Here is a 26,389-nt window from a genome sequence, read left to right as displayed (position 1 = left end):
GCCAGTGAAATCAAAGGAGCATGTATGGATATTATCTGGGGAGCACCAACTGATGGGACTGATTTTGTGTATATCACACGTAGTTTTGTCTTTGTTGTTTTTTTACCGCCATATTTTTGACTCTTGCATACTGTTGTCCTAGATGGCCTATATGAATATATCATACATTTTTTAACAACCTCACACCTCTATACAGAATTAGTAGTACTTTGTTTAACTATAACAACAACTATATCTCCTGGTCTTGGTGTTTGCTTCATAAATTCACAGTTAGTAACCCATGCTGATCTGCTATATACAATATGACATTTTCCATACATTGTTATATAATATCACACACATTAAGGTCTTAAAGGTCCAGGATTAGTACAGATGAAATGTCACAAATGGAAAAAAAAGCTCCAGTGGTCGTCCTTTGATGGATCCTGTCGGTCTTCTTATTGTCATTTTTTTAATAAAGCTTTTGTGGCATTGAAGGATAAAACAACAGCTGCTTTCTGGTGCTTTTATGAAACAATGAACAAAAACATTGTGTAAAAACAACAACAATTCTAAATACGGGTTTGTAGTGCCAATCTTTCATGACCACAATGTTGCTGTTTACAACAGACTTTGTCAATTAACATGCATATGTGAGGCAAACATATTTGACCATTTGCAAAAAGCTATTGTTTGGCATATTCATGTACATACATGATGTGTCAATCAATCAGTCATCCATCCATCCATTTTCTACCGCTTATTCTCTTTGGGGTCGCGGGGGGCGCTGGTGCCTATCTCAGCTACAATCGGGCGGAAGGCGGAGTACACCCTGGACAAGTCGCCACCTCATCACAGTTCCAACACAGACAGACAACATTCACAATCACATTCACACACTAGGGCCAATTTAGTGTTGCCAATCAACCTATCCCAATCAACCAATTAAAGTTTATTTATATAGCCCTCAATCACAAGTTTCTCAAAGGGCTGCACAAGTTACGACATCCTCGGTTCAGATCCTACATCAGGGCAAGAAAAAAACTCAACCCACAATGAGAAATCTCGGAGGGGGCCGAAGATGGGGGGGGACCCTCCCTGGGCGACCAGTGCAGTGGATGTCACGTGGATCTGGTTAATAATGTGAGAGTCCAGTTCATAGTGGGGCCAGCAGGGGATCAGCTTGAATGGAGATGAGTCAGCAGCGCAGAGCCGTCCCCGACTGATGCACGGAGGAGAGGTCCACCCCGGGTCCTGACTTTGAACAATTAGCGCGTCATCTTTGGTCACCTGATAACTTCTCACCGCAGGAGAGGGGGGCAGAGTAAAAAAGAAAAGAGACGGCAGATCAACTGGTCTAAAAGGGGGGTCTATTTAAAGGCTAGAGTATACAAATGAGTTTTAAAAAGGCACTTAATTGCTTCTACTGAGGTAGCATTTCTAACTGTTACCGGTAGGGCATTCCAGAGTACTGGAGCCCGAATAGAAAACGCTCTATATCCCGCAGACTTTTTTTGGACTCTGGTAATCATTAATAAGCTGAGTTCTTAGAACGCAGATTTCTGACCAGGACATATGGTACAATCACCAAGATAGGATGGAGCTCGACCGTTTAGTATTTTATATGTAAGTAGTAAAACCTTAAAGGCGCATCTTAAGTGTACGGGAAGCCAGTGCAGGTGAGCCAGTATAGGCGTAATATGATCAAACGTTCTTGTTCTTGTCAAAAGTCTTGCAGCCGCATTTTCTACCAACTGTAATCTTTTTGATGCTAGACATAGGGAGACCCAAAAATAATATGTTGCAGTAATCGAGATGAGACGTAACGAACGCATGAATCATGTTCTCAGCCCTGGTGGTGGACAAAATGGGTCACATTTTTGTGATATTATGGAGATGAAAGAAGGCTGTTTTAGTAACAATCTTAATATGTGACTCAAATGAGAGAGTTGGGTCGAAGATAATACCCAGATTCTTTACCGAGTCGCTTTGTGTAATTGGTTGTTAAATGTAACAGTAGTTTTATTAAATAGGTGTCGGTGTCTAGCAAGACCGATAATCAGCATTTTCGTTTTCTTAGCGCTGAGTTGCAAAAAGTTAGTGGACATCCATTGTAATTGTAATTTAAACTCTCTAACGAGGCTGTCATGCTGTACTTTCTTTTGCAGGTAAACTTTGTGGCTTGCCAGCTGTTTGCGCTGCTCATGGCCGTGTGGTTCCGTCTCTACCTCCATCCCAGTAAGACCAGTCCCTTCGTCAGACATGTTGTGGCCACTCTACTGGGCTTCTACTTGGCTCTCTTCTGCTTTGGCTGGTGAGTCATTTCTCATTTATGTAAACAATTCTTACTAGGCGTCCTTTCTTCTTCCCTTCCTTACTTGTGAGTCAGAAAAGCTGGAAGTTGTCAGTGCTGGAAGAAAACTAATATGGAGCGTTCTATATTTTAGATTTGTTGATAAAGCAACCGCTGGGTGCATTTGGTAGTTTTAGTAAATATATTATAACACTTTCCTTTCTCATCCTAGCCAAGGCAAATGGAGCATATAGGTTGTAGCAGACACCTACTTGGAAAGTCACCAAGCTTTAATACAGAACAACACCTCTGCAAAAGGGCCTCAATGTGCATGTTTTACGATCCAATACCAATTTTGAACCAGTGTTTGAATGTAGGTTTGCATTATTAATCTAAACAATGTGAATAAACTAGGAATGGGCGATACAGTTTAAAATCAATATTGCGAAATTCAAAACCCAAAACCAGTGAAGTTGGCACGTTTTGTAAATCGTAAATAAAAAACAAATACAATGATTAGCAAATCCTTTTAAACCTACAGTATATTCAATTGAATAGACTGCAAAGACAAGACACTTAACGTTCGAACTGGAAAACGTTATTAGTTTTTAATATTATGTTTTAAAAAAGCTGGCGCAAGTGGCAAAAAGACTGAGAAAGTTGAGGAATGCTCATCAAACACTTCTTTGAAACATCCCACAGGTGAACTGGCTAATTGGGAACAGGTGGGGGCCATGATTGGGTAGAAAAGCAGCTTCCATGAAATGCTCAGTCATTCACAAGAAAAAATGGGGTGAGGTACACCCCTCTGTCCACAACTGCGTGAGCAAATAGTCAAACAGTTTAAGATCAACGTTACTCAAAGTGCAATTGCAAGAATCTACGATCCATAATATCATCAAACGGTTCAGAGAATCTGGAGAAATCACTCCACGTAAGCGGCATGGCCGGAAACCAATATTGACTGACCATGACCTTTGATCCCCTCATACTGTATCAAAAAGCGACATCAATCTCTAAAAGATATCATCACATGGGCTCAGGAACACTTCAGAAAACCACTGTCACAAAATACAGTTTGTCACTACATCTGTAAGTGCAAGTTAAAGCTCTCCTATGCAAAGCGAAAGCCATTTATCAACAACATCCAGAAACGCTGCCGGCTTCTCTGGGCCCGAGATCATCTTAGATGGACTGATGCAAAGTGGAAAAGTGTTCTGTGGTCTGACGAGTCCACATTTCAAATTGTTTTTGGAAATATTCAACATCGTGTCATCCGAACCAAAGGGGAAGCGAACCATCCAGACTGTTATCTATGCAAAGTTCAAAAGCCAGCATCTGTGATGGTATGGGGGTGCATTAGTGCCCAAGGCAGGGGTAACTTACACATCTGTGAAGGCAACATTAATGCTGAAAGGTACATACAGGTTTTGGAACAACATATGCTGCCATCTAAGCGCCGTCTTTTTCATGGACGCCCCTGCTTATTTCAGCAAGACAATGTCAAGCCACATTCAGCACGTGTTACAACAGCGTGGCTTCATAAAAAACTTTCCTGGCCGGCCTGCAGTCAAGACCTGTCTCCCATCGAAAATGTTTGGCGCATTATGAAGCGTAAAATACGACAGCGGCGAACGATTGAAGCTCTACATAAAACAAGAATGGGAAAGAATTCCACTTTCAAAGCTTCAACAATTAGTATCCTCAGTTCCCAAACATTTATTGTGTTGTTAAAAGAAAAAGTGATGTAACAGTGGTGAACATGCCATTTCCCAACTACTTTGGCATGTATTGCAGCCTTGAAATTTCCCAACTCATATGGAAACGTTAAGATTTTTTAGATGACAATTCAACTCGATTCGGAATCGATTATTGATTCAAAATGGATTTGAATAGAGTCTCGCAATATATTATTTGGTTTATAAATTATGATAAAATCTTTTCAAAACTGGTAACAGGTTACAAAGACCCTTTTTAACAGCTGATGTATGAAGTGAAGGTGGAGAGTGAGCACAGAGATGGCCTTGAAAGTTTTAAATACATTCAGAATCGATATGATTATGAATTGAAAGCCGATAGTAGTTATTGCTCTTTGGCTTACTTTAAACACTCCCTCTTTCAATTTTTTGTCTTTTGTTTTTCAATTCTCATTCATGAAAAGAAAATTAATTGACCAAAAGATACAGTCACCCTTATAATCACTTGTTCCTCATCACATTTCTAACATTGTAATACAAATCAACCCTTTGTTTGTTACTATAGACAGCATGTACATTTAATCATAATAATAACACATCAGTGTAACATTGTTTATAAAAAAGAAAAATCCTATTGTCGAGTTTGTCTACGTCATTGCAGCGGGTTTGTCTAAAATGGCTCCAAAAATCAATACAAGACGTTTTATGTTCTTGAGAGCCTGCCAGAGAATGTTATTTGCTGCATTAATAGTCTATAATCCAGAATAGATTGCTGTACCCAAGGAGGCTTTTAGAGATCAAGCTTGGCTCTCCATATACTTTATGAATAACATCCACTCTTTCTGATGTAAGCACATAATGTTTATATACAGTATGATAACATACAATTGTGTAATATTACACCGATCACTGTTAATATTGATCCCTTTGCCCACAAATGCTACAGTACTATTTACGATGAATCACTTTCCCAACATCATTTTAAAGCCAACATCTTTGTCACAAAAATGAACCATCACATTATAGCTCTTTGTCGCTTTGCACAGTTGTTTGTTCATTATTCACACACATGCACACAAACTTAAAATGTAAGTATGGTCCAGACACATACACATGCAAAGCACATCATGCAACTTGTTTGTACATTTACATATGTGCATAATGTGAACTCATCTTTCTCCATTCATGTATGTACATAATGTAACCATTAGGGGTATAACAATTATTTTTAACAATGATTTGATTTGATTCGATATTTGTGGTTGCCAATATGTTTTAGGAAAAAAATCTTTTTTTTCTTCTTTTTTTTTAAACAATTGGATCCGAAACGATTCAGTGATTTGAAACTTTTTACCCCACCAAAAATTAAACCAGGTTGATTGTGAAAAAACACTGGATACTGGGCACTGCAGGTGAAGTTTCTTATATTCCTGTTATTTCTTGTAAGGGAATTAAATATACCGGTAAATGAATTATGGCTACAAACAAGCAAGTAAACATTAATTATTGCCCAATGGATTCACGTCTTATTTGAATAAAGCGGAACAAACATTTAAGGTTGAATTGACATGAGAAAATATTTTCTGTTCACATTTTTAACATTAAATAAACTTTCATTAAAAGTACAATAACTAGGGGTGTAACAATTTGTTTTACTTCTATTCGATTCCATGTTTGTGGTTGCTTATAATATTCAGGGCCGATATTATTTTTTTTACGATTTGATACCAAACGATACCGTGAGTTATCCGCCATTTTTGTTTTCAGGACGTCACAAACGGGTAAAAGAGACATAATGTTTAACTTTCCTATTATTAAAAGTGCTAAAGTGCTTATAAAGTCTTCCATTCTTAAATCCATTGTTTTCCTTTTTGTAGTATTGATAAAATCGATTGATTCCCTTTTAAATCGATATTGGATTAATACCTGTCTTTTTTGAAGGCAAATTTGCCAAGCACAAATCGATATAATAACAATTTAGGAATATAAATCGAAATATTGATACATCAATTAATCTTTATACCCCTAGTAACCATACAGTATCCCCGTTAATTTACTTAAACATATACAGTGCCTTAACATCTGTCTGTCACTCCCAATATAACATTTTTCCAGTCACATATACTTTTATTGGAAACATGTCCGTTCACATACTGTATTTAAATATTCATTTTCTATCCCACTATAACCATATTTGTGGTAATTCACACACACGCATACACACACATCCACATGTCATGTAGACATGTTTGTTCATTCACATACAGCATGTACGTAATGTGACTATGCACTTATCCAATCACATACACACATGCACTGATATGTAAACATCTGTCATTCGCAATTTCAACCGCATGACCGTCCATTCACATACAGATGTCATGAAAACAATGTTTTTCCAATCACATATATACACAATGCACATATCTGCTTTTTGCAAAAAATCTTGGCCTCTTGCATACTCAGCCATCATAGCTTTTTCCTTTTTTTTCACTTCCGGGTTGAAGTCACTTCACGGAATACAAGCAATATCCTTGTCCATTCACATACAAACATACACTATGTAAATATATGTTATTCACAATGTAACCACATGCCTGTCCATTGGCATCAACATGTCATGTAAACACGTTTGGCCATTCACATACAGTCTGTACATAATGTGACCATACACTTATCTATTCACATACACTTACTATGGAAACATCTGTCATTCACAATTTAACCACATGCCTGTTCAGTCACATACATATGTCATGTGAATATGTTTGTCCATTCACACATGTAAAGAAGTTGACCATATTGCTGTCTGTTCACATACACATACACTGTCAACATCTGTCATTCACAATGTTAGCACATTTCTGTCATTTCGCATACACAATGTCATGTAAAGATGTTTGTCCATTCATGTACAGAATGTAACCATACATTTACCCATTCACATACACAATGTTAACATCTGTCATTCACAATCTAAACACATGCCTGTTCATTCACATATCACATATGTACATATTGTGACCATATGACAGTCAATTTACATACACACATAAGCTAAACACTTGTCTGTTCATTCTCAAAAAACAAATGGCGTAAACACGTCTGTGCATTCGCACAGAAAGTTACTACAGAAACAGGTAGCTCGATACATTTGTTGTATTAGTCTCACAAGTACAATTTAAAACACATAATATGTTTGTCCATTCATGTACGGAATGTGACCATACATTCATCCATTCACATACACGACGTTAACATCTGTCATTCACAATCCAACCACATGCCTGTTCATTCACATACATATCATGTAAGCCTGTTTGTTCATTCACATATGTACATAATGTGACCATATGTCAGTCAATTTACACACACACATAAGCTAAACGCCCGTCGGTTCAATCACAAAAAAAAATGATGTAAACGTGTTTGTGCATTCATCCAGAGATACTCCAGAAACAGGTGGCTCGATACATTTATGTTATATAAATCTCACAAGTACGATTTAAAATACGTAATGTGTTTGTCAATTCACAAACACAGATATTTACATGTCATTGTGAGGGGAGAACAAAGTAAAAGTGTGTACTTTTTCTTTTAAAAATGTTGCACCATTAAAAATATCCCACCCGGGGCGGACCGTGCCCCCTCCCTCTCCCACAATTCCCATTTGTTAACTGTGAATTTCAAGCACTCTTTGCACTTGTTTGGTCTCGGAGGGCACCTGTCCTGTGGCCACTCCCCTGGAGCTGCTGCTATTTATTTCTAGAGTCGCTCCCCCAGTATCCGCCACTTGAGGACAGAGAAAAATGTCCAAAGAGTCAAATCTTTTTAAACAAACGTGTTTGTTTATGATCCCCTAGGGGTGTGAACTAGTAAGACATCACCCACCCACCCACCCACAAGCAAATTGGTTAGTCTTTTGGACTTTTTGACATATTTCCCTCTGCCTTCCACGGACATTAGTGCAGCCCTTTATTGACCTATTGTACCCTGTTTCCACCACGCCGCTAACACAATGTGACATCTCTTCTTTCTTTTGGGGGCTTTTCTATGACGTCAAGTCTCCTTGTTATCCTTCCAGCCCCACAACCACCACCACCACCACCACCGGTTCAATGGCCTGACTGGTAGCTGCTGGTACTGCTGTAGTCAACCGTGTGTGGGGGGGGAATTTGGGTGCATCACAGGAAAGGGATGTGATTAATGTGAGTTGTCTGTCACTCATCCGGTGAAAAGGTCCTGCCTCACATGGATGGTGTGACCGACCGCTTTCAAGATTCTGTAATTTCCTCTTTTATTGGTTTATGTCACAGTTCACAAAGCAGGAGATATTACGGAAAAAAGGAACAGTGTGATTTCCTGCAAACACTGCGTGACACTTTCTTGTTCTGAGACACTATGTTGTAATTGCCTTTTCCTTTCAAGCCTATATGGCGTATGGTTGAAATTATCGGGACACCTAAACTGTCTGTATGATTTTGGAGTGTCAGAGGTTATTGATCATAATATAGGTTTTAGTTTTTAAAGACATATCAACACCAACTGATAGGGATGTAACGATATTTTAATCTCACGCTACAATATTATCTCGATATTAAGACCTTAATTATTGTTGTTTATGTCCAGAAAAATGTTAAATGAAGCAACAGGAATGTTTAAGACAGGTGTGTCAAACTCAAATGCAGAGTGGGCCAGAATTTAAAACTGAACAAAGCCACGGGCCAAGGTTGTACAAATTAACCTTTTAATAGGGTACCAAACAAGTTTTGCATTGAATATTGAACAAGCAAGGCTTATATAACTTTATAGTGACATGTAAAATCGAGTTTTAAATAATAATAATAATTAAAAAATATCAATGTCATATCAAATAAAATTTATACAAAAATTGAATGCCTCTTTTTTATTTGCAGCCCTCTGAGGTAAATATCAAAATATTTTTCCACAGGCTAATAATAAATTTGCAAATAAAATAACAATAATGAATGAATCAAACATTCAAGCCTTGAAGTAGCAAGAGAAAGTGCATGAGTAAAACGTTATTTATTGCTGGGGGGGTATATTGTAGCGTCCCGGAAGAGTTAGTGTTGCAAGGGGTTCTGGGTATTTGTTCTGTTTTGTTTATGTTGTGCTACGGTGCGGATGTTCTCCCAAAATGTGTTTGTTATTCTTGTTTGGTGTGGGTTAACAGTTTGGTGCATATATTTGTAAGATTGTTAAAGTTGTTTATACGGCCACCCTCAGTGTGACCTGTATGGCTGTTGAACAAGTATGCACGGCATTCACTTGTGTGCGTGTGTGTGTAAAAGCCGCATTTATTATGTGACTGGGTTGGCACGCTATTTCTATGCAGGAAAAGCGGACGAGACGACAGGTTGTAGAGGACGCTAAATATTGTCGTCCGGGTGGAAATGGGGAGAAATTCGGGAGAATGGTTACCCCGGAAGATTTTTGGGAGGGTCTCTGAAATTTGGGAGTCCAGGAAAATCGGGAGGGTTGGCATGTATGAGTATTAGCAGTGAATGCGCTGTTAGAGCTGCACCGCCGCTGTATAATACCGGAGGGCCAGCTCTAATGTTAATTTCATATTGCCTCAAGGGCCAAATTAAATTACAAGGGCTGGCCAAATTTGGCCCGCGGGCCAGAGTTTGACACCCATGGTTTAAGATGAACACACTTACTGTATTTGAACACAAACATAATGCTCAAATGTTATAATCCTATTGATTACTACAAAGACGTCTATAAACCAGTATAACAAGTGTAAAATAATAATGTTCACGTTAGTGTATTTTGACTTTTACCTTTGTCCTCTGCAGCGGGCATCACATTATATCAGTTTGAAAAATGCTGATTCTCAGAAAAGTTAACTGACTATTTAACCTGTAATGATGTAAATACTGTTGCGCCTGTAATGCAAAAGTAAGACAACTTGAAGTATCGTTTGACACACACAAATGTGTGCGCCGTCTATTCCGTCAAAGAAAAGACTAAAGACTTCTTATATCAAGCTACTCAAAATGGCGGTCACAACAAACCCCCACCTTTGGGTAAATCTCCTGACTGTCACTTAAAGGGGCCACCCCGAATTACTCACTCTTAACTGCATATATCAATGCTAAACAAAAAAAACATTATGTACACAATAGAACAATGACAGTGAATAATGGGGTGGATGTGGAAATAGTGTCAAAGCGCTCTGAGTACGTTGAAGGCAGAAAAGCGCTATACTAGTATAATGACGACAAAGTCAAGTAAACAGTTGTGGTGAATTATGTCCTTAAAGCAACCGCTACAATACCTTGTATTTGTCCGCGCTTCTGTCTGGCGCAATTCTTATTTAAAACAGATAACAAAACCATTTACACTACGAGTTGATATAGTGTTACTGAAAAAATGTGGGTCAAAACATCACAATCATTTTATATCGTTACACATGTCAGGGCATTGTTGTGATGATTTTATTACCCCAATACATCAGTATTTACAATACCATTACATCCCTACTATTTGGAGATTAATTCAATATTAATTCAATGACCTGCTCAGTAGTGGCTTTGTGGTTGGAGTGTTCGCCCTGAGACTGGGAGGTCGCAAGTTCAAACCCCGGCCGAGTCATACCAAAGACTATAAAAATAGGATCCATTACCTCCCTGCTTGGCACTCAGCATCAAGGGTTGGAATTGGGGGATAAATCACCAAAAATGATTCCCGGGCGCGGCACCGCTGCTGCCCACTGCTCCCCTCACGTCCCAAGGGGTGAACATGGGGATGGGTCAAATGCGGAGGATAATTTCACCACACTGACCGAGTGTGTGTGTGTGACTATAGTTGGAACTTTAGCTTTAATAACATTTTGTAAATAAAATAAGACTTCATATATTTACACAAGGATAACGATACATTTTCTTAACTATAAAAAGCATTATTGAATTGTTTGATCCCAGAAGGAAAAGCTTCTGCTGTAGCAGAAGCAAATGGGAATCTTAATTAACAAACAAAAAAAAATGACATTTAATTTGTGCGTTATTCTTATTAAAAAATGGAAAGTAATTCATGTGGTAATTGTTATTTTAATATATTGGTCACATTTGTTGTATTTGTGTATTTGTAAATTATTTTATTCAAACAGTCCTGCACTCCAGTTCCCACCTGGTGTTTTTTTATAACTGAATAGGAAACAAACAAGGCCTTTAGAAGAGAAAAAGAGAGCACGTGCAAGACATGTTGCTGTGTTGTGGAGCATGAATAAAGTGGAGTCAAGCCTGTCTTGTCCCTGTGGCGCTTTTAGCAAGAAGACAACAAAACAATTATTTTAACTATCTTATTTTATTATCCCCATATTATCATTTGCATAAGGGGAACTGCGCTTTTTTGGAATTTGTTCACAATAGAGATGTCCGATAATGGCTTTTTTGCCGAGTATTCTGATATTGTCTAACTTTTAATTACCGATCCCTATATCAACCGATACCGATATATACAGTCGTGGAATTAACACATTATTTAGCCTAATTTTGTTCTGATGCCCCGCTGGATGCATTAAACAATGTAAAAAGGTTTTCCAAAGTAAATCAACTCAAGTTATAGAAAAAAATGCCAACATAGCACTGCCATATTTATTACTGAAGTCACAAAGAGCATTATTTTTTTAACATGCCTCAAAACAGCATCTTGGAATTTGGGACATGCTTTCCCTGAGAGAGTGTGAGGAGGTTGAGGTGGGCGGGGGCGTTGAGGTTGTGTGTGGGGGAGAGGTGTTAGCGGGGGGTGTATATTGTAGCGTCCCGGAAGAGTTAGTGCTGCAAGGGTTTCTGGGATGTTCTCCCGCAATGTGTTTGTCATTCTTGTTTGGTGTGGGTTCACAGTGTGGCGCATATTTGTAACAATGTTAATTAAAGTTGTTTATATGGCCATCCTCAGTGTGACCTGTATGGCTGTTGTGCGAAACGCACAACTGTCCAACGAGTGAGTCACACTTTAAAAATTCTTAATGATAGACACTGCACACCAGGCTAGGTAATACAACTATGGGACATACGGTGTCAAGCTAGCTGTGTACGAATAAAACCTGAAATGTGGGCGATTACTTTAAAGAAACTGTAATATGATTGTTCGTGTTTGTCAGTCAGTACAGATTGGGGTCCTATCGCATTGTTGTGTGTTACAAACTCAAACGCGTTTCGTTTTGTCGTAAAAGCTAGCTTATCTTTTTTACGGAGCTAGCTTTTACGGCTAATACCGAAGCATGCCGATGTTTTAGTACGCTAGAGAAAAAGTTCCTCAGTGTTTGCTCTTATAATAACAATGTTACCACAGCTTGGTTATTATACAGGTTACAAAACGTAAATTAAGTATTGAAAGCATTTTAAAGTGATTTGGAAGTAGAATTTATTGCTCATATTAGCTGCATTGCTAGCCACCAAGAACGAAACGATTTTTACATGTTAGACTGCAAAAAACCCAACTTTTTTCCTCTTGTCTCTCATAAGGATTGTGAATGTGAGGCAAAATTCCCCAAAAAGTTCAGTTGCCCTTTTAGTTATAATTACTGTTGCAAGTCCAAGACGTTAGATGGCAGTAGTGTATAGTTTATGGTGTGTTTTTTATTTTTGTTGCGCCCAAAAAGTGTTACCAATATAAGTATTGTACTTATTATGCACCAGCTGTTTGATTGTAATGTGTATCTTACTTGTAGTTTTCCTCTCTGAGCTGCCACCTTATCGTGGTAGAGGAGTTTGCGTGTCCCAATGATCCTAGGAGCTATGTTGTCCGGGGGCTTTATGCCCCCTGGTAGGGTCGCCCAAGGCAAACAGGTTCTAGGTGAGGGATCAGACAAAGAGCAGTTCGAAGACCTTTATGAAGAAGAAAAAACATAGACCCAGATTTCCCTCGCCCGGACGCGGGTCACCGGGGCCTCCCTCTGGAGCCAGCCCAGAGGTGGGGCACGATGGCAAGCGCCTGGTGGCTGGGCCTGTTCCCATGGGGCACAGCCCAAAGAGGCAACGTGGGTCACCCCTCCAATGGGCTCACCACCCATAGCAGGGGCCATAGAGGTCGGGTGCAATGTGAGCTGGGCGGCAGCCGAAGGCAGGGCACTTGGCGGTCCGATCCTCGGCTACAGAAGCTAGCTCTTGGGACGTGGAACGTCACCTCACTGGGGGGGAAAGAGCCTGAGCTAGTGCGCGAAGTTGAGAAGTTCCGGCTGGATATAGTCGGACTCACTTCGACGCACAGCAAGGGCTCTGGAACCACTTCTCTCGAGAGGGACTGGACCCTCTTCCACTCTGGCGTTGCCGGCAGTGAGAGGCGACGGGCTGGGGTGGCAATTCTTGTTGCCCTCCGGCTCAAAGCCTGCACGTTGGAGTTTAACCCGGTGGACGAAAGGGTAGCCTCCCTCCGCCTTCGGGTGGGGGGACGGGTCCTGACTGTTGTTTGTGCTTATGCACCAAACAGCAGTTCAGAGTACCCACCCTTTTTGGGAGCACTCGAGGGAGTACTGGAAAGTGCTCCCCCGGGTGATTCCCTTGTCCTACTGGGGGACTTCAACGCTCACGTTGGCAACGACAGTGAAACCTGGAGAGGCGTGATTGGGAAGAATGGCCGCCCGGATCTGAACCCGAGTGGTGTTTTGTTATTGGACTTTTGTGCTCGTCACAGTTTGTCCATAACAAACACCATGTTCAAACATAAGGGTGTCCATATGTGCACTTGGCACCAGGACACCCTAGGCCGCAGTTCCATGATCGACTTTGTAGTTGTGTCATCGGATTTGCGGCCTTATGTTTTGGACACTCTGGTGAAGAGAGGGGCGGAGCTTTCTACCGATCACCACCTGGTGGTGAGTTGGCTGCGATGGTGGGGGAGGATGCCAGACAGACCTGGGAGGCCCAAACGCATTGTGAGGGTCTGCTGGGAACGTCTGGCATAGTCTCCTGTCAGAGAAAGTTTCAATTCCCACGTCCGGAAGAACTTTGAACATGTCACGAGGGAGGTGCTGGACATTGAGTCCGAGTGGACCATGTTCCGCACCTCTATTGTCGAGGGGGCTGATCGGAGCTGTGGCCGCAAGGTAGTTGGTGCTTGTCGAGGCGGCAATCCTAAAACCCCTTGGTGGACACCAGCGGTGAGGGATGCCGTCAAGCTGAAAAAGGACTCCATCGGGTCCTTTTGGCTCATAGGACTCCGGAGGCAGTGGACAGGTACCGACAGGCCAAGCGGTGTGCAGCTTCAGCGGTCGCTGAGGCAAAAACTCGGACATGGGAGGAGTTCGGGGAAGCCATGGAAAACGACTTCCGGACGGCTTCGAAGCGATTCTGGACCACCGTCCGCCGCCTCAGGAAGGGGAAGCAGTTCAGCAGTTCACTATCAACACCGTGTATGGTGCGGATGGTGTTCTGCTGACCTCAACAGCAGATGTTGTGGATAGGTGGAAGGAATACTTCGAAGACCTCCTCAATCCCACCAACACGTCTTCCTATGAGGAAGCAGTGCCTGGGGAATCTGTGGTGGACTCTCCTATTTCTGGGGCTGAGGTCGCTGAGGTAGTTAAAAAGCTCCTCGGTGGCAAGGCCCCAGGGGTGGACGAGGTCCGCCCGGAGTTCCTTAAGGCTCTGGATGCTGTGGGGCTGTCTTGGTTGACAAGACTCTGCAACATCGCGTGGACATCGGGGGCGGTACCTCTGGATTGGCAGACCGGGATGGTGGTTCCTCTCTTTAAGAAGGGGGACCGGAGGGTGTGTTCCAACTATCGTGGGATCACACTCCTCAGCCTTCCCGGTAAGGTTTATTCAGGTGTACTGGAGAGGAGGCTACGCCGGATAGTCGAACCTCGGATTCAGGAGGAACAGTGTGGTTTTCGTCCTGGTCGTGGAACTGTGGACCAGCTCTATACTCTCGGCAGGGTTCTTGAGGGTGCATGGGAGTTTGCCCAACCAGTCTACATGTGCTTCGTGGACTTGGAGAAGGCATTCGACTGTGTCCCTCGGGAAGTCCTGTGGGGAGTGCTCAGAGAGTATGGGGTATCGGACTGTCTTATTGTGGCGGTCCGCTCCCTGTACGATCAGTGCCAGAGCTTGGTCCGCATTGCCGGCAGTAAGTCGAACACATTTCCAGTGAGGGTTGGACTCCGCCAAGGCTGTCCTTTGTCACCGATTCTGTTCATAACCTTTATGGACAGAATTTCTAGGCGCAGTCAAGGCGTTGAGGGGTTCCGGTTTGGTGACCGCAGGATTAGGTCTCTGCTTTTTGCAGATGATGTGGTCCTGATGGCTTCATCTGACCGGGATCTTCAGCTCTCACTGGATCGGTTCGCAGCCGAGTGTGAAGCGACCGGAATGAGAATCAGCACCTCCAAGTCCGAGTCCATGGTTCTCGCCCGGAAAAGGGTGGAATGCCATCTCCGGGTTGGGGAGGAGACCCTGCCCCAAGTGGAGGAGTTCAAGTACCTAGGAGTCTTGTTCACGAGTGGGGGAAGAGTGGATCGTGAGATCGACAGGCGGATCGGTGCGGCGTCTTCAGTAATGCGGACGTTGTATCGATCCGTTGTGGTGAAGAAGGAGCTGAGCCGGAAGGCAAAGCTCTCAATTTACCGGTCGATCTACGTTCCCATCCTCACTTATGGTCATGAGCTTTGGGTCATGACCGAAAGGATAAGATCACGGGTACAAGCGGCCGAAATGAGTTTCCTCCGCCGTGTGGCGGGGCTCTCCCTTAGAGATAGGGTGAGAAGCTCTGCCATCCGGGAGGAACTCAAAGTAGAGCCGCTGCTCCTTCACATCGAGAGGATCCAGATGAGGTGGTTCGGGCATCTGGTCAGGATGCCACCCGAACGCCTCCCTAGGGAGGTGTTTAGGGCACGTCCAACCGGTAGGAGGCCACGGGGAAGACCAAGGACACGTTGGGAAGACTATGTCTCCCGGCTGGCCTGGGAACGCCTCGGGATCCCCCGGGAAGAGCTAGAAGAAGGGGCTGGGGAGAGGAAGTCTGGGTTTCCCTGCTTAGGCTGTTGCCCCCGCGACCCGACCTCGGATAAGCGGAAGAAGATGGATGGATGGATGGATGGATCTTACTTGTAGTTTTCATTAACAAATTTGAAGGCGTTGAAAATCCCCATGTAAAATTGCTAATGCTAGTCCGTAGCATGTCAATGGCACAGCCAATGTATATTAGCATCAAGCTAGCACATTTTTGGAAAATTCAACCCTTATTTTACTTACCTTTGGAAAAAATTGGACAATTACCTATAGATAGTTTGGCTGGGTCCACTCTCAGTGCTGCTGGAGGGATTTGACGTAAATGGACCGGCGGCATTTGGTTACAAACTAATTAATTTGCACTCGCATTCTGGCCCTTATGGTTAAGAAACACCGGTCTAAATAGTATTTATTGATTAAACTTTGGTGTAAATTTAATGTGCCTTAATCAACCCGCTTTTTGTTTGTTTCTGGAGACTGAGACTGGAAATGAAACCTTGCCTGACCCTCTCCAAAAGTATCATAATTTATCTTTTAGGAAAAAAATGTGCACTGTACAAATATATATCTTGAAGTCGTCAGCACTATTTTCTTCCTTGACACAGTCAAACAGAAACTTCATAAACATTATATAAATTCACTCAGTCATAACATTATGTACACTCTCTGGTCGATTGACTCTGCACTAAAAAATACAGATTTTAGCAGCATTTACGTCACTGCACGTCATTGTTATTATGCGCATCCTACGTCTATGTACAATTATAACTTTATCTTACCTTTTTGTGTGTTTCTTCATAGTATGAAGCTGTCCCTTTCTGGCTGAGTTTGACCTCATGTCAAATACGTATCTCCACCTCGCTGTGACATCACAAGATAGCCAGGCTGCAAAGCCCTACGAACAGAAGCATTGAAAACTCAGTGCAAGCTTACGTCAAAATACATGACCCTTATGATTTGACACTCTGGTATTGTCTAACAAGAGTATCCAGCACTGTAGCAAAATTGTATTTATAAGTCAGAAAGGATTACATTTATCATAGATTAAAATGTGTGGCAATGTAGGGCTCTAGGACAGTGGTCGGGAACCTTTTTGGCTGAGAGAGCCATTTAAGCCAAAAATCCATCCATCCATCCATTTTCTACTGCTTATTCCCTATGGGCTTGCGGGGGGGGCTGGTGCCTAGCTCAGGTACAATCGGGCGGAAGGCGGGGTACACCCTGGACAAGTCGCCACATCATCACAGTGAGCCAAATATTTTAAAATATATTTCCGTGAGAGCCATATAATGTTTTTTTAACACTGAATGCAACTAAATGTCTGCATTTTTAAGTAAGACCAAAATTTATAGAGTATATTATGTCACCAACTCGCATGGCAACAGTAGTAGCAACCCCAAGATACAGGAACCAGGAGAGCGGAGAGCAGGTAAGATGATTTTAATATCACCAACAGAGGAGAATGAAGCAGTCTTGCATGTACAGTTCTAAACAATAGTCAATCTTCAAGCCCTGAGGAATCCCTAAGACACGCATAAATAGAAACATGCTGATTGGCAGCCGGTGAGGGGGAAAAAAACACATCGCTCAGCGGGACAAGCAGGAAATAGAAACAAAATAAGAGCACTGATGGGAAGTAAATACAAAACAAAGAAGCACAAACAGAAATGAAGTGACAGATCTTCACATAATAAGTCTCTTAATCTTTTTAAAAACATTTTTATTCGGAAGCTCACCGATGATAAATAAAATGCTTCTTACCATTAATGCGACTTCTTGAACAGGTGCGGTAGAAAACAGATGGATGGATTAAAATGTATGGGAATGTTTTATATTTTGAACTTTATTTTTAACACTGTGATTACCAGCGGAATTATTCACTACTTATCATGTTAGGCAATGTCAGCTAAGATTTATCTGAGAGCCAGATGCAGTCATCAAAAGAGCCACATCTGGCTCGAGAGCCATAAGGTTCCCGACCCCTCCTCTAGGACATAGTCTTAAACATACTACGGTTAAAAGCCTCCCATGTACCCTAAAAACGTGTTTTCTGGCACACACTATCACATTTTCTTATGCTGCTATCTCCCGTGAAGAAACACCAACCCCTGATACAATTTAAGGCTAATGTGCTCACTCAAGTACTATCTCTTGACACAAACCCGAATGCCCATGCCAACTAATGTATCCCTGGTATGATATTCACGAGCTCGTTCTTTCCACACCTGCAGGTATTCCCTCCATTTCCTGGTGCAAAGCGGTTTGTCGTACAGCGTGATCGTCTTCGCCGGTCTGGAGCACATGCACAAGTAAGATTTCGAACACAACCATGGGAAGCTCGGTGGGACAAGCAAGGTTGACCGTCGGCAATTCTATGTCTGGCTTTGTTTGAGGTGTCTAAGTGAGGATCACAGTGACAATGCCCTCAGGCTTACATCTATGATAATGGTTTATTGGAATACACGCACGCACACACACACACATACACACCACCTAAGCAAACACACGCACTTTGATCTTCAATTCACCACAATTCAAGGTTACGAGTGCAGGTGTAAACAGAAGATGTTTCCCCCTGTGGGCTGAACACTGAAAATAGATGCTAACTAAACATTTTTTTTTATACCAAAGCAGCTGCTCCCTCAAAAGAAGGCCTCAGTCTGACTCTGACCTAAAACAAAGAACAGGATCAAGCTGAATAAATCAGGGATAAAGATACATCACCGGATGTTTTGCGATATCATATTTACATAAAGGTTTTGATATTCTAACAAGCAATATTACAGTGTAGGTTTTAAAAGTGCCCTACTATATAGGGATGCAGGGTATCTTTTTTTTCAAGCCAATACCGATAACCATTAACTTTACATCTTTTATTTTTTTAACTCACCTTCTATACTAGCAGGGGTCTGTGTTTGTAGGATTTCAAAAACACAGTATTTACGCGGAATTAGGTTTTTTTTTCTCCTCGCTGAATGTTTGCAGAACGTTTTTGGAAATATCTTTTCTGAAACAGTGAAGAAGTTAAGTTAAAGTTAAAGTACCATTAATTGTCACACACACACTAGGTATGGTGAAATGTATTCTCTACATTTGACCCATCCCCTTGTTCACCCCCTGGAAGGTGAGGGGAGCAGTGTGATGCTGATTGCCAAGCTGGGAAGTAATGGGTCCCATTTTTATCATCTTTGGTATGACTCAGCCGGTATGAACTTACAACCTACCGACCTCAGGGCGGACACTATAGCCACTAGGCCACTGAGTAGGTTGTCCCACAAGTCTCACATGATAAGGGCCATGTTAGTTCACAGTGAGCTCAGGGAACATTTAAGACCGATTGGATTTTCTAACCCTCACCCACCTACAGGGTATGGGTTGTCCCGTTTTACTGTACATTTTTGTCAGCGCTATTTTGTTAATGTTGAAATCATTAGTATGTAATTTATAATTTATCGTGCGCCATATTATACTCTTTTTCTAAACATTTTTGAAACTAGCGATAGAGGTCCCCTAATAATGAATTGGAAGTGTTGCCCAAAAAAACTTACAAAGTTTAAACATACTTTTAGTAAGCCCTTATTCTGACCACACTGTTTCGTTTATCGCTTACTTTAATGCATATGTGTTTTTCTACTGTCTACTTTCCACGTCTATGACAAAATGGGGACGGCGTGGTGCTGTTGGTAGAGTGGCTGTGCCAGCAACCTGAGGGTTCCTGGTTCAATCCCCAGCTTTTACCATCCTAGTCACGCGTCCGTTGTGTCCTTGAGTAAGACACTTCACCTTTGCTCCTGATGGGTCGTGGTTAGGGCCATCAGTGTGTGAATGTGTGTGTGAATGGGTGAATTTGGAAATAGTGTCAAAGAGGTTTGAGTACCTTGAAGGTAGAAAAGCGCTGTACAAGTCTGTGGAGGCCTCGCACTTCCGGGTTTTTCGGACCACCCAGAAGAGACATGACAGGCTTGACAGTTTTGTGGTTTGGTTTATTTTTCAGTAAACTTATTCTGCTTTTCAGCAATCGCCTCTCGTGACGGTTTCGTTCCTCGGGTTGCTTTTCAACCATCCGCTCTCGTCACATGCTTGTGCTCGTGCTCGGGTTCTCTCTCGACCATCAACTCCAACTTCTCCAACCTCTTTCTTCCTGGCTGCTGCCCTTTTATAGAGTGACAGGTGATCAGACAAACGTGCCCAGTCGGGCCATCTACGCACCTGTCGCCGATCTCAGAGCCGGACACGTCACACCCTGCTTCGCTGCAGGTCCGCAGGCCACGCCCCTCACAAAGTCTAACCCATTTAAAGTGTATTTCTCCTAGAATCACTATGAAGCACTTTCTCTACTTTTTTTTTTTTTTTAAGTATACACTCTATGTAACTTTGCACTCATACTATTAAAGAACATATATCACATACAACAACATTAACATTAAGACATTTTCAGGGGTTGGACCGAAGTACGCAAATGTTAGCAAAACTAGCATAACTACAGTGCTAATTTTATGCTCACATTTGACCAACTACATAATGTTGAGTTAGACTATTGGCTGAGGAAAAACACGATCAAATTTACATTTTCATTGTTGGATTTAGTTTCATTGTTCCAGGCTTCATTTTAAGAAGTGTAGCGAATTTTTTTTTTAACAAAACTTACCATTGTAAAGTGGTGAGTATGTATGGACATGGGCTGGGTGTGTCTACTGAGCGGCGGTACAGGGGCAACATCACGTCCATGAAAAAGGAGGTTGTTCTTTTGTGATGTGATGAAAACCCTCTATCCTTAACTGTAGAAAAGTGATGATTAGATCTAACATTGCATCTCGTGAGTGTAATTCCTAAAACTCATTTCAGTCCGTTGCAGCCCATAAGTCAACCCACCTTGCGATGCAAGATTTAAGTGCAGCTCAAGGGGCAGAATCACAGAGGCAGGTTACACTGACATGCCAGTGTTTGCTGAGGGCATTCAACCCTCAGAAAGCCTCAGAAAATAAGCAATTTTGGGACATTTTGTGGAATTTCCCTCAAGTTAAAGTTAAAGTACCAATGATTGTCACACACAATGGGTGTGGTGAAATTTGTCCTCTGCATTTGACCCATCCCCTTGGTCACCCCCTGAGAGGTGAGGGGAGCAGTGGGCAGCAGTGGTGCCGCGCCCGGGAATCATTTTTGTGATTTAACCCCCAATTCCAACCCTTGATGCTGAGTGCCAAGCAGGGAGGTAATGGGTCCCATTTTTATAGTCTTTAGTATGACTCGGCCGGGGATTGAACTCACAACCTATCGATCTCAGGGCGGACACTCTTACCACTAGGCCACTGAGTAGGTGGCTTAGTGGTAACAGTATAATAATAATAATAATAACAATAATAATAAACAATGTCAATCATCTTCTTTTTTTGCAGCACCAGTACACTCAGGAGTTGTTTATTCTGTTTTTAAATGATAATGTGACATTGAGACGGTGACATTTGTTCCCTTGGATGTGCAAGTACGTCACATTCTTCATGGCTGGCAGAGCACCTGGCTTGTTACTGCATGAGTGGCTGGCACCTAAGATAGTGAGCTTGATAATGTTTCTCCAGTGACATGTGTATTTTACTCAGATCAGCAGCGAGACATTACTCACATAGCTCAAATGCTCAGTTTACCCTGAGTAAAGTTTCAAAATATGCTTTTAGATAAGACTGGTGCTTCTTGTACGGGTACTTTTTACACTTTTTTGTTCTCTGAACCGGTTAAAGGTGATGAACTGGCGATGAGACATGCTCGCATGTTGTTATCACTCTGCCAGATTATATTCATTTCTGTCAGATTGTCCTCCACACCCTAAAGTAGAGCTCGGAGGTATTTTGAGTTGTACCAATTGTAATTTTAGAAAGCGATATTAAGACAGGCTCTGCAATGAGGTGGCGACTTGTCCAGGGTGTACCCCGCCTTCCGCCCGATTGTAGCTGAGAAAGGGACCGCTTATTCCCTTGAATAAGCGGTAGGAAATGGATGGATGGATGGATATTTAGACAGTGCGGCCGTATCGATATACAGTATGTAATCCTTAATGTCTTGCCACGGAAGTCTCTTAGCTAAGTCTGTTTGCGCTGGGTGCTCTGCCTTCTCTTCCATGTGCAGAGTATAGTGGAGTATAGTATAGAGCAGGAGTCGGCAACCCGCGGCTTTGGAGCCGCATGCGGCTCTTTGATCAACGCTGCATACTTACCGACCCCGCCGATTTTCCCGGGAGGTTTCCGGATTTCAGTGCCTCTCCCAGAAATCACCCGGAGCAAACATTCTCCGACTTTCACCCGGAAAACAGTATTGAGGGCGTGCCGTGATGGCAATGCCTTTAACGTCTTCTGAAACATGTCGTTGCGCCCGCTTTAACACCATGCTATCTGCGTACCAACCGGTCACATGTAGTATGCGGCCTCTGTTAACACACGTAAGTGACTGCAAGGCATACTTGCTCAATAGCCATTCAGGTTACACTGAAGGTTGTGTTATAAACAACTTTAACACTCTCACTAATATGCACCACACCGTGAACCCACACCAAACAAGAATGACAAACACATTTCGGGAGAACATCCACACTGTAACACAACATAAACATTTAACCCCCAATTCCAACCCTTAATACTGAGGTTCAAGCAGGTTCAGTTAATGGGTCCCATTTTTATAGTTTTTGGTATGACTCGGCCGCGATATGAACTCACGACCTACCGATCTCAGGGCGGACACTCTAACACTCGGGACGGCGTGGCACAGTGGGAGAGTAGCCGTGCGCAACCCGAGGGTCCCTGGTTCAATCCCCACCTAGTACAACCTTGTCACGTACGTTGTGCCCTGAGCAAGACACTTCACCCTTGCTCCTGATGGGTGCTGGTTAGCGCCTTGCATGGCAGCTCCCTCCATCAGTGTGTGAATGTGTGTGTGAATGGGTAAATGTGGAGGTAGTGTCAAAGCACTTTGAGTACCTTGAAGGTAGAAAAGCGCTATACAAGTACAACCCATTTATCATTTATCCTGTCTTGGCATCTGGCTGATCTTGTTTTTTTCCCCAGATTTTGCTCTCAATGAAAAAAGAATCTTCAGCACAGCGATCAGGTCGTTTGACTCAACTCTCGCCAACTCTTAGCATCACTCGGGTACATACGTGTTCATGACAGCATTGTGGCGAGTTGCAATTTACGTGATATTATCAAATCAACAACGCAAGAGAGATGGATGCACTTGAAAACAATGGAGAAGATATTTCTGCCAAATTGTGGCGTACCGCCACAGCAAAATCATAGCTGCCACTCCTTTGAAAAAAATAAAGGTTTTTAATGTGAAAACAAATTAGATATAATATGTTGGACCTTCCAAAAGAAGTCACTCAAAGCCCGACACTATTTTCAATTTTTGTTGCCAATCTCATGATAAAAACCGGTTCAACTCTTACAAACAACTTTTACCTCCCATGCAAACATGTTTATCTCTGTGCTTCCCCAGACACACAAAAAAACTTCTTCTTTCTCCACCAATCCGCTTTCAGGCACGGACGGTATGTTAGAGATCATGAAAGAAATGAACATCAAATCAAAACTACACCAACATAAAACATTACCGCTCAGCAGGTTGTTGCGGTATGAATGGATATATATAGCCTACTACTCTTGACTATTGATGGACCAAAAATTTGGCTCCCAAAATAAGACTAATCACCAAAAACAGCGTTGCTGAAACTGTATGTTGTGATGACGTAAACAAAAGGCGTTGCTGAAACTGTGTGTTGTGATGACGTAAACAAAAGGCACACAATTGTCTGGAGCGTAGTCAGTATGTCTGCTCTGTAACTTTAGTATTTCCTAGATTAGGGCTGCACAGTATACTGGTATTACAGTTCATACTGCTATATTTTAAAAAGATCTATATATATATATATATATATATATATATATATATATATATATATATATATATATGCATATATATATATATGCATATATATATATTTATATATATGTGTATGTGTATGTATATATATAATTTGAGACAATCCCCACCCTGTTCTATTTGCGACTCCATCGTGCACCGAAGTAGCGCAGATTTTTGCGAATCCGCGCGTAATCATGTGATAAGGAAAGTTGTTAATGAGAGCAACACAAAACCTATTCTGTCCTTTCAGAGGAGCAGGCGCAACACTCCTGTCTTGATAAACCACTTAATTTTTTGCACCAATACAACGGTAACATTATCCCTGGCTAGCCTGTCACACAAACACTCCCCTGCTTTCCCGGTCCCCTGATATTTGACACAGGCCCCCATATCTCGACATAGCTGCCAAGAATATGCTTGTACATTATTTTTACATTTTGGACCTGCCGAATCGGCTTGTGGCCATTTCTGTCAACAAGATCAAATTAAGTCTGAAAACCTTTGACAAGTTTTCCGTCACCGCCTACTAGGAAGTTTCAAATTGTAAAATACGATTTGCTTTGAAGACAGCGTATTTTATTTTGAAAGAAAACAAATACTTTATGTTGTGTTTGTGCATGAATGACCTATTGTCCAACACAAGCAGTTTTTAGCTATATCGAATGGGATTTGTTGTGGCGTCCGGCAAAAATCCAAGCTCTGCGTGTATTTAGCGCTGGAATGCGGTGGAAACGAACACATTGACTTGAATAAAAATGGAAGGAGTCCGCTGGCGTGTAAGCGCCATTGAGCGGCCGTTTTGCATTCAGTGGAATTTTGGGTCAGCTGTTGCTGTATCTTGTTTAGTTCAGATGCAGTCAATAGTCATTTGTTCAACTTCTTTAGTTATTTTACGAGTCGTCTTCAACAAGGTTTCATTTTTAGGTCCTCTCTTTTTCATCATTTGGGCTATTTAACTAGTCCTTAAAGGCCTACTGAAATGAGATTTTCTTATTTAAACGGGGATAGCAGGTCCATTCGGTGTCATACTTGATCATTTCGCGATATTGCCATATTTTTGCTGAAAAGATTTAGTAGAGAACATCCACGATAAAGTTCGCAACTTTTGGTGCTGATAAAAAAGCCTTGCCTTTACTGGAAGTCGCAGACGATGACGTCACAAGAGTGAGGGCTCCTCACGTCCTCACATTGTTTATAATGGGAGCCTCCAGCAGCAAGAGCTATTCAGACCGAGAAAACGACAATTTCCCCATTAATTTGAGAGAGGATGAAAGATTTGTGGATGATGATATTGATAGCGAAGGACTAGAAAAAAAAAGAATAAAAATAAAGGCGATTGCATTGGGACGGATTCAGATGTTTTTGACACAGTTACTAGGATAATTCTGGGAAGTCCCTTATCTTTCTATTGTGTTGCTAGTGTTTTAGTGAGATTAAATAGTACCTTATAGTCGGAGGGGTGTGTCCTCGGGTGTCTTGAGGCCAGTGTCTGAGGGAAGTCACGGCAGATACAAGGACGACGCAAACTCCACAGATCTCCGGTAAGAGGCGACTTTTTAACATAATTTTCTCACCGAAAACTGACGGTTGAAATTTGGTCGGGAACCATGTTCGCTTGACCGCTCTGATCCATAGTAAAGCTTCACCTCCGGGAATTTTAAACAAGCAATCCCCGTGTGTTTGTGTGGCTAAATGCTAAAGCTTCCCAACTCCATATTTCTACTTTGACTTCTCCATTATTAATTGAACAAATTGCAAAAGATTCAGCAACACAGATGTCCAGAATACTGTTTAATTGCGCGATGAAAAGAGACGATTTTTAGCCGCAAATAGTGCTGCGCTAATATTTCCTGACAGTCCGTGACATCACACGCTCGCGTCATCATACCGCGACGTTTTCAACAAGAAACTCCGTGGGAAATTTAAAATTGCAATTTAGTAAACTAAACCGGCCGTATTGGCATGTGTTGCAATGTTAATATTTCATCATTGATATATAAACTATCAGACTGCGTGGTCAGTAGTAGTGGGTTTCAGTAGGCCTTTAAAAATATCAGGGTGCTCCTGTAACAGAAAAAATAGACCAATCTTCAACACTAAATTGGCCCTAGTGGGTGAATGTGAGTGTGAATGTTATCTGTCGATCTGTGTTGGCCCTGCGATGAGGTGGCGACTTGTCCAGGGTGTACACCACCTTCTGCCAGAATGCAGCTGGGATAGGCTCCAGCACCCCCGCGACCCCAAGAGGGACAAGCGATAGCAAATGGATGGGATCTTAAATGTCCCCTGTAGAGGATGCTGGTTCTTCAAAACATACAAAATAGGACAAATAGTGAAGGGAGAAGTCCGCTCCTTTCTTCCAGGGTTTCTGGAAAAGTGGCCCCAAAAACAATGTAGATGAATATCCCTGCCCTAGAAGGCAGGATATCTGCTAAGACAACATACTTCTGCCTTTGTTATTACTTCCCAGTTACAATTTCTGCACAACTTGGACATACTGTTACCCCTTTTTGCTGTCTTGACTACAGCATTTA

At 42.0% G+C, this 26,389-nt stretch overlaps 1 protein-coding gene across 1 annotated transcript in view; it reads left to right on the top strand.

Moving 5' to 3' along the window:
• Positions 1–26,389, top strand: part of LOC133550235 (lysophospholipid acyltransferase 2-like) — a 111,971-nt gene that overhangs the window by 48,823 nt on the left and 36,759 nt on the right. The window contains exons 2-3 of the mRNA XM_061896400.1: positions 2,148–2,293; positions 18,179–18,256. Of these exons, the coding sequence (XP_061752384.1) occupies positions 2,148–2,293; positions 18,179–18,256 (224 nt within the window). The remainder of the gene's footprint in view (positions 1–2,147; positions 2,294–18,178; positions 18,257–26,389) is intronic.

The sequence above is a fragment of the Nerophis ophidion genome, linkage group LG03, assembly GCF_033978795.1.
Source record: "Nerophis ophidion isolate RoL-2023_Sa linkage group LG03, RoL_Noph_v1.0, whole genome shotgun sequence".
Taxonomy (NCBI): Eukaryota; Metazoa; Chordata; class Actinopteri; order Syngnathiformes; family Syngnathidae; genus Nerophis; species Nerophis ophidion.
Note: the sequence above shows the minus strand (reverse complement) of the source record. Positions and strands in the feature narration are given on the sequence as shown.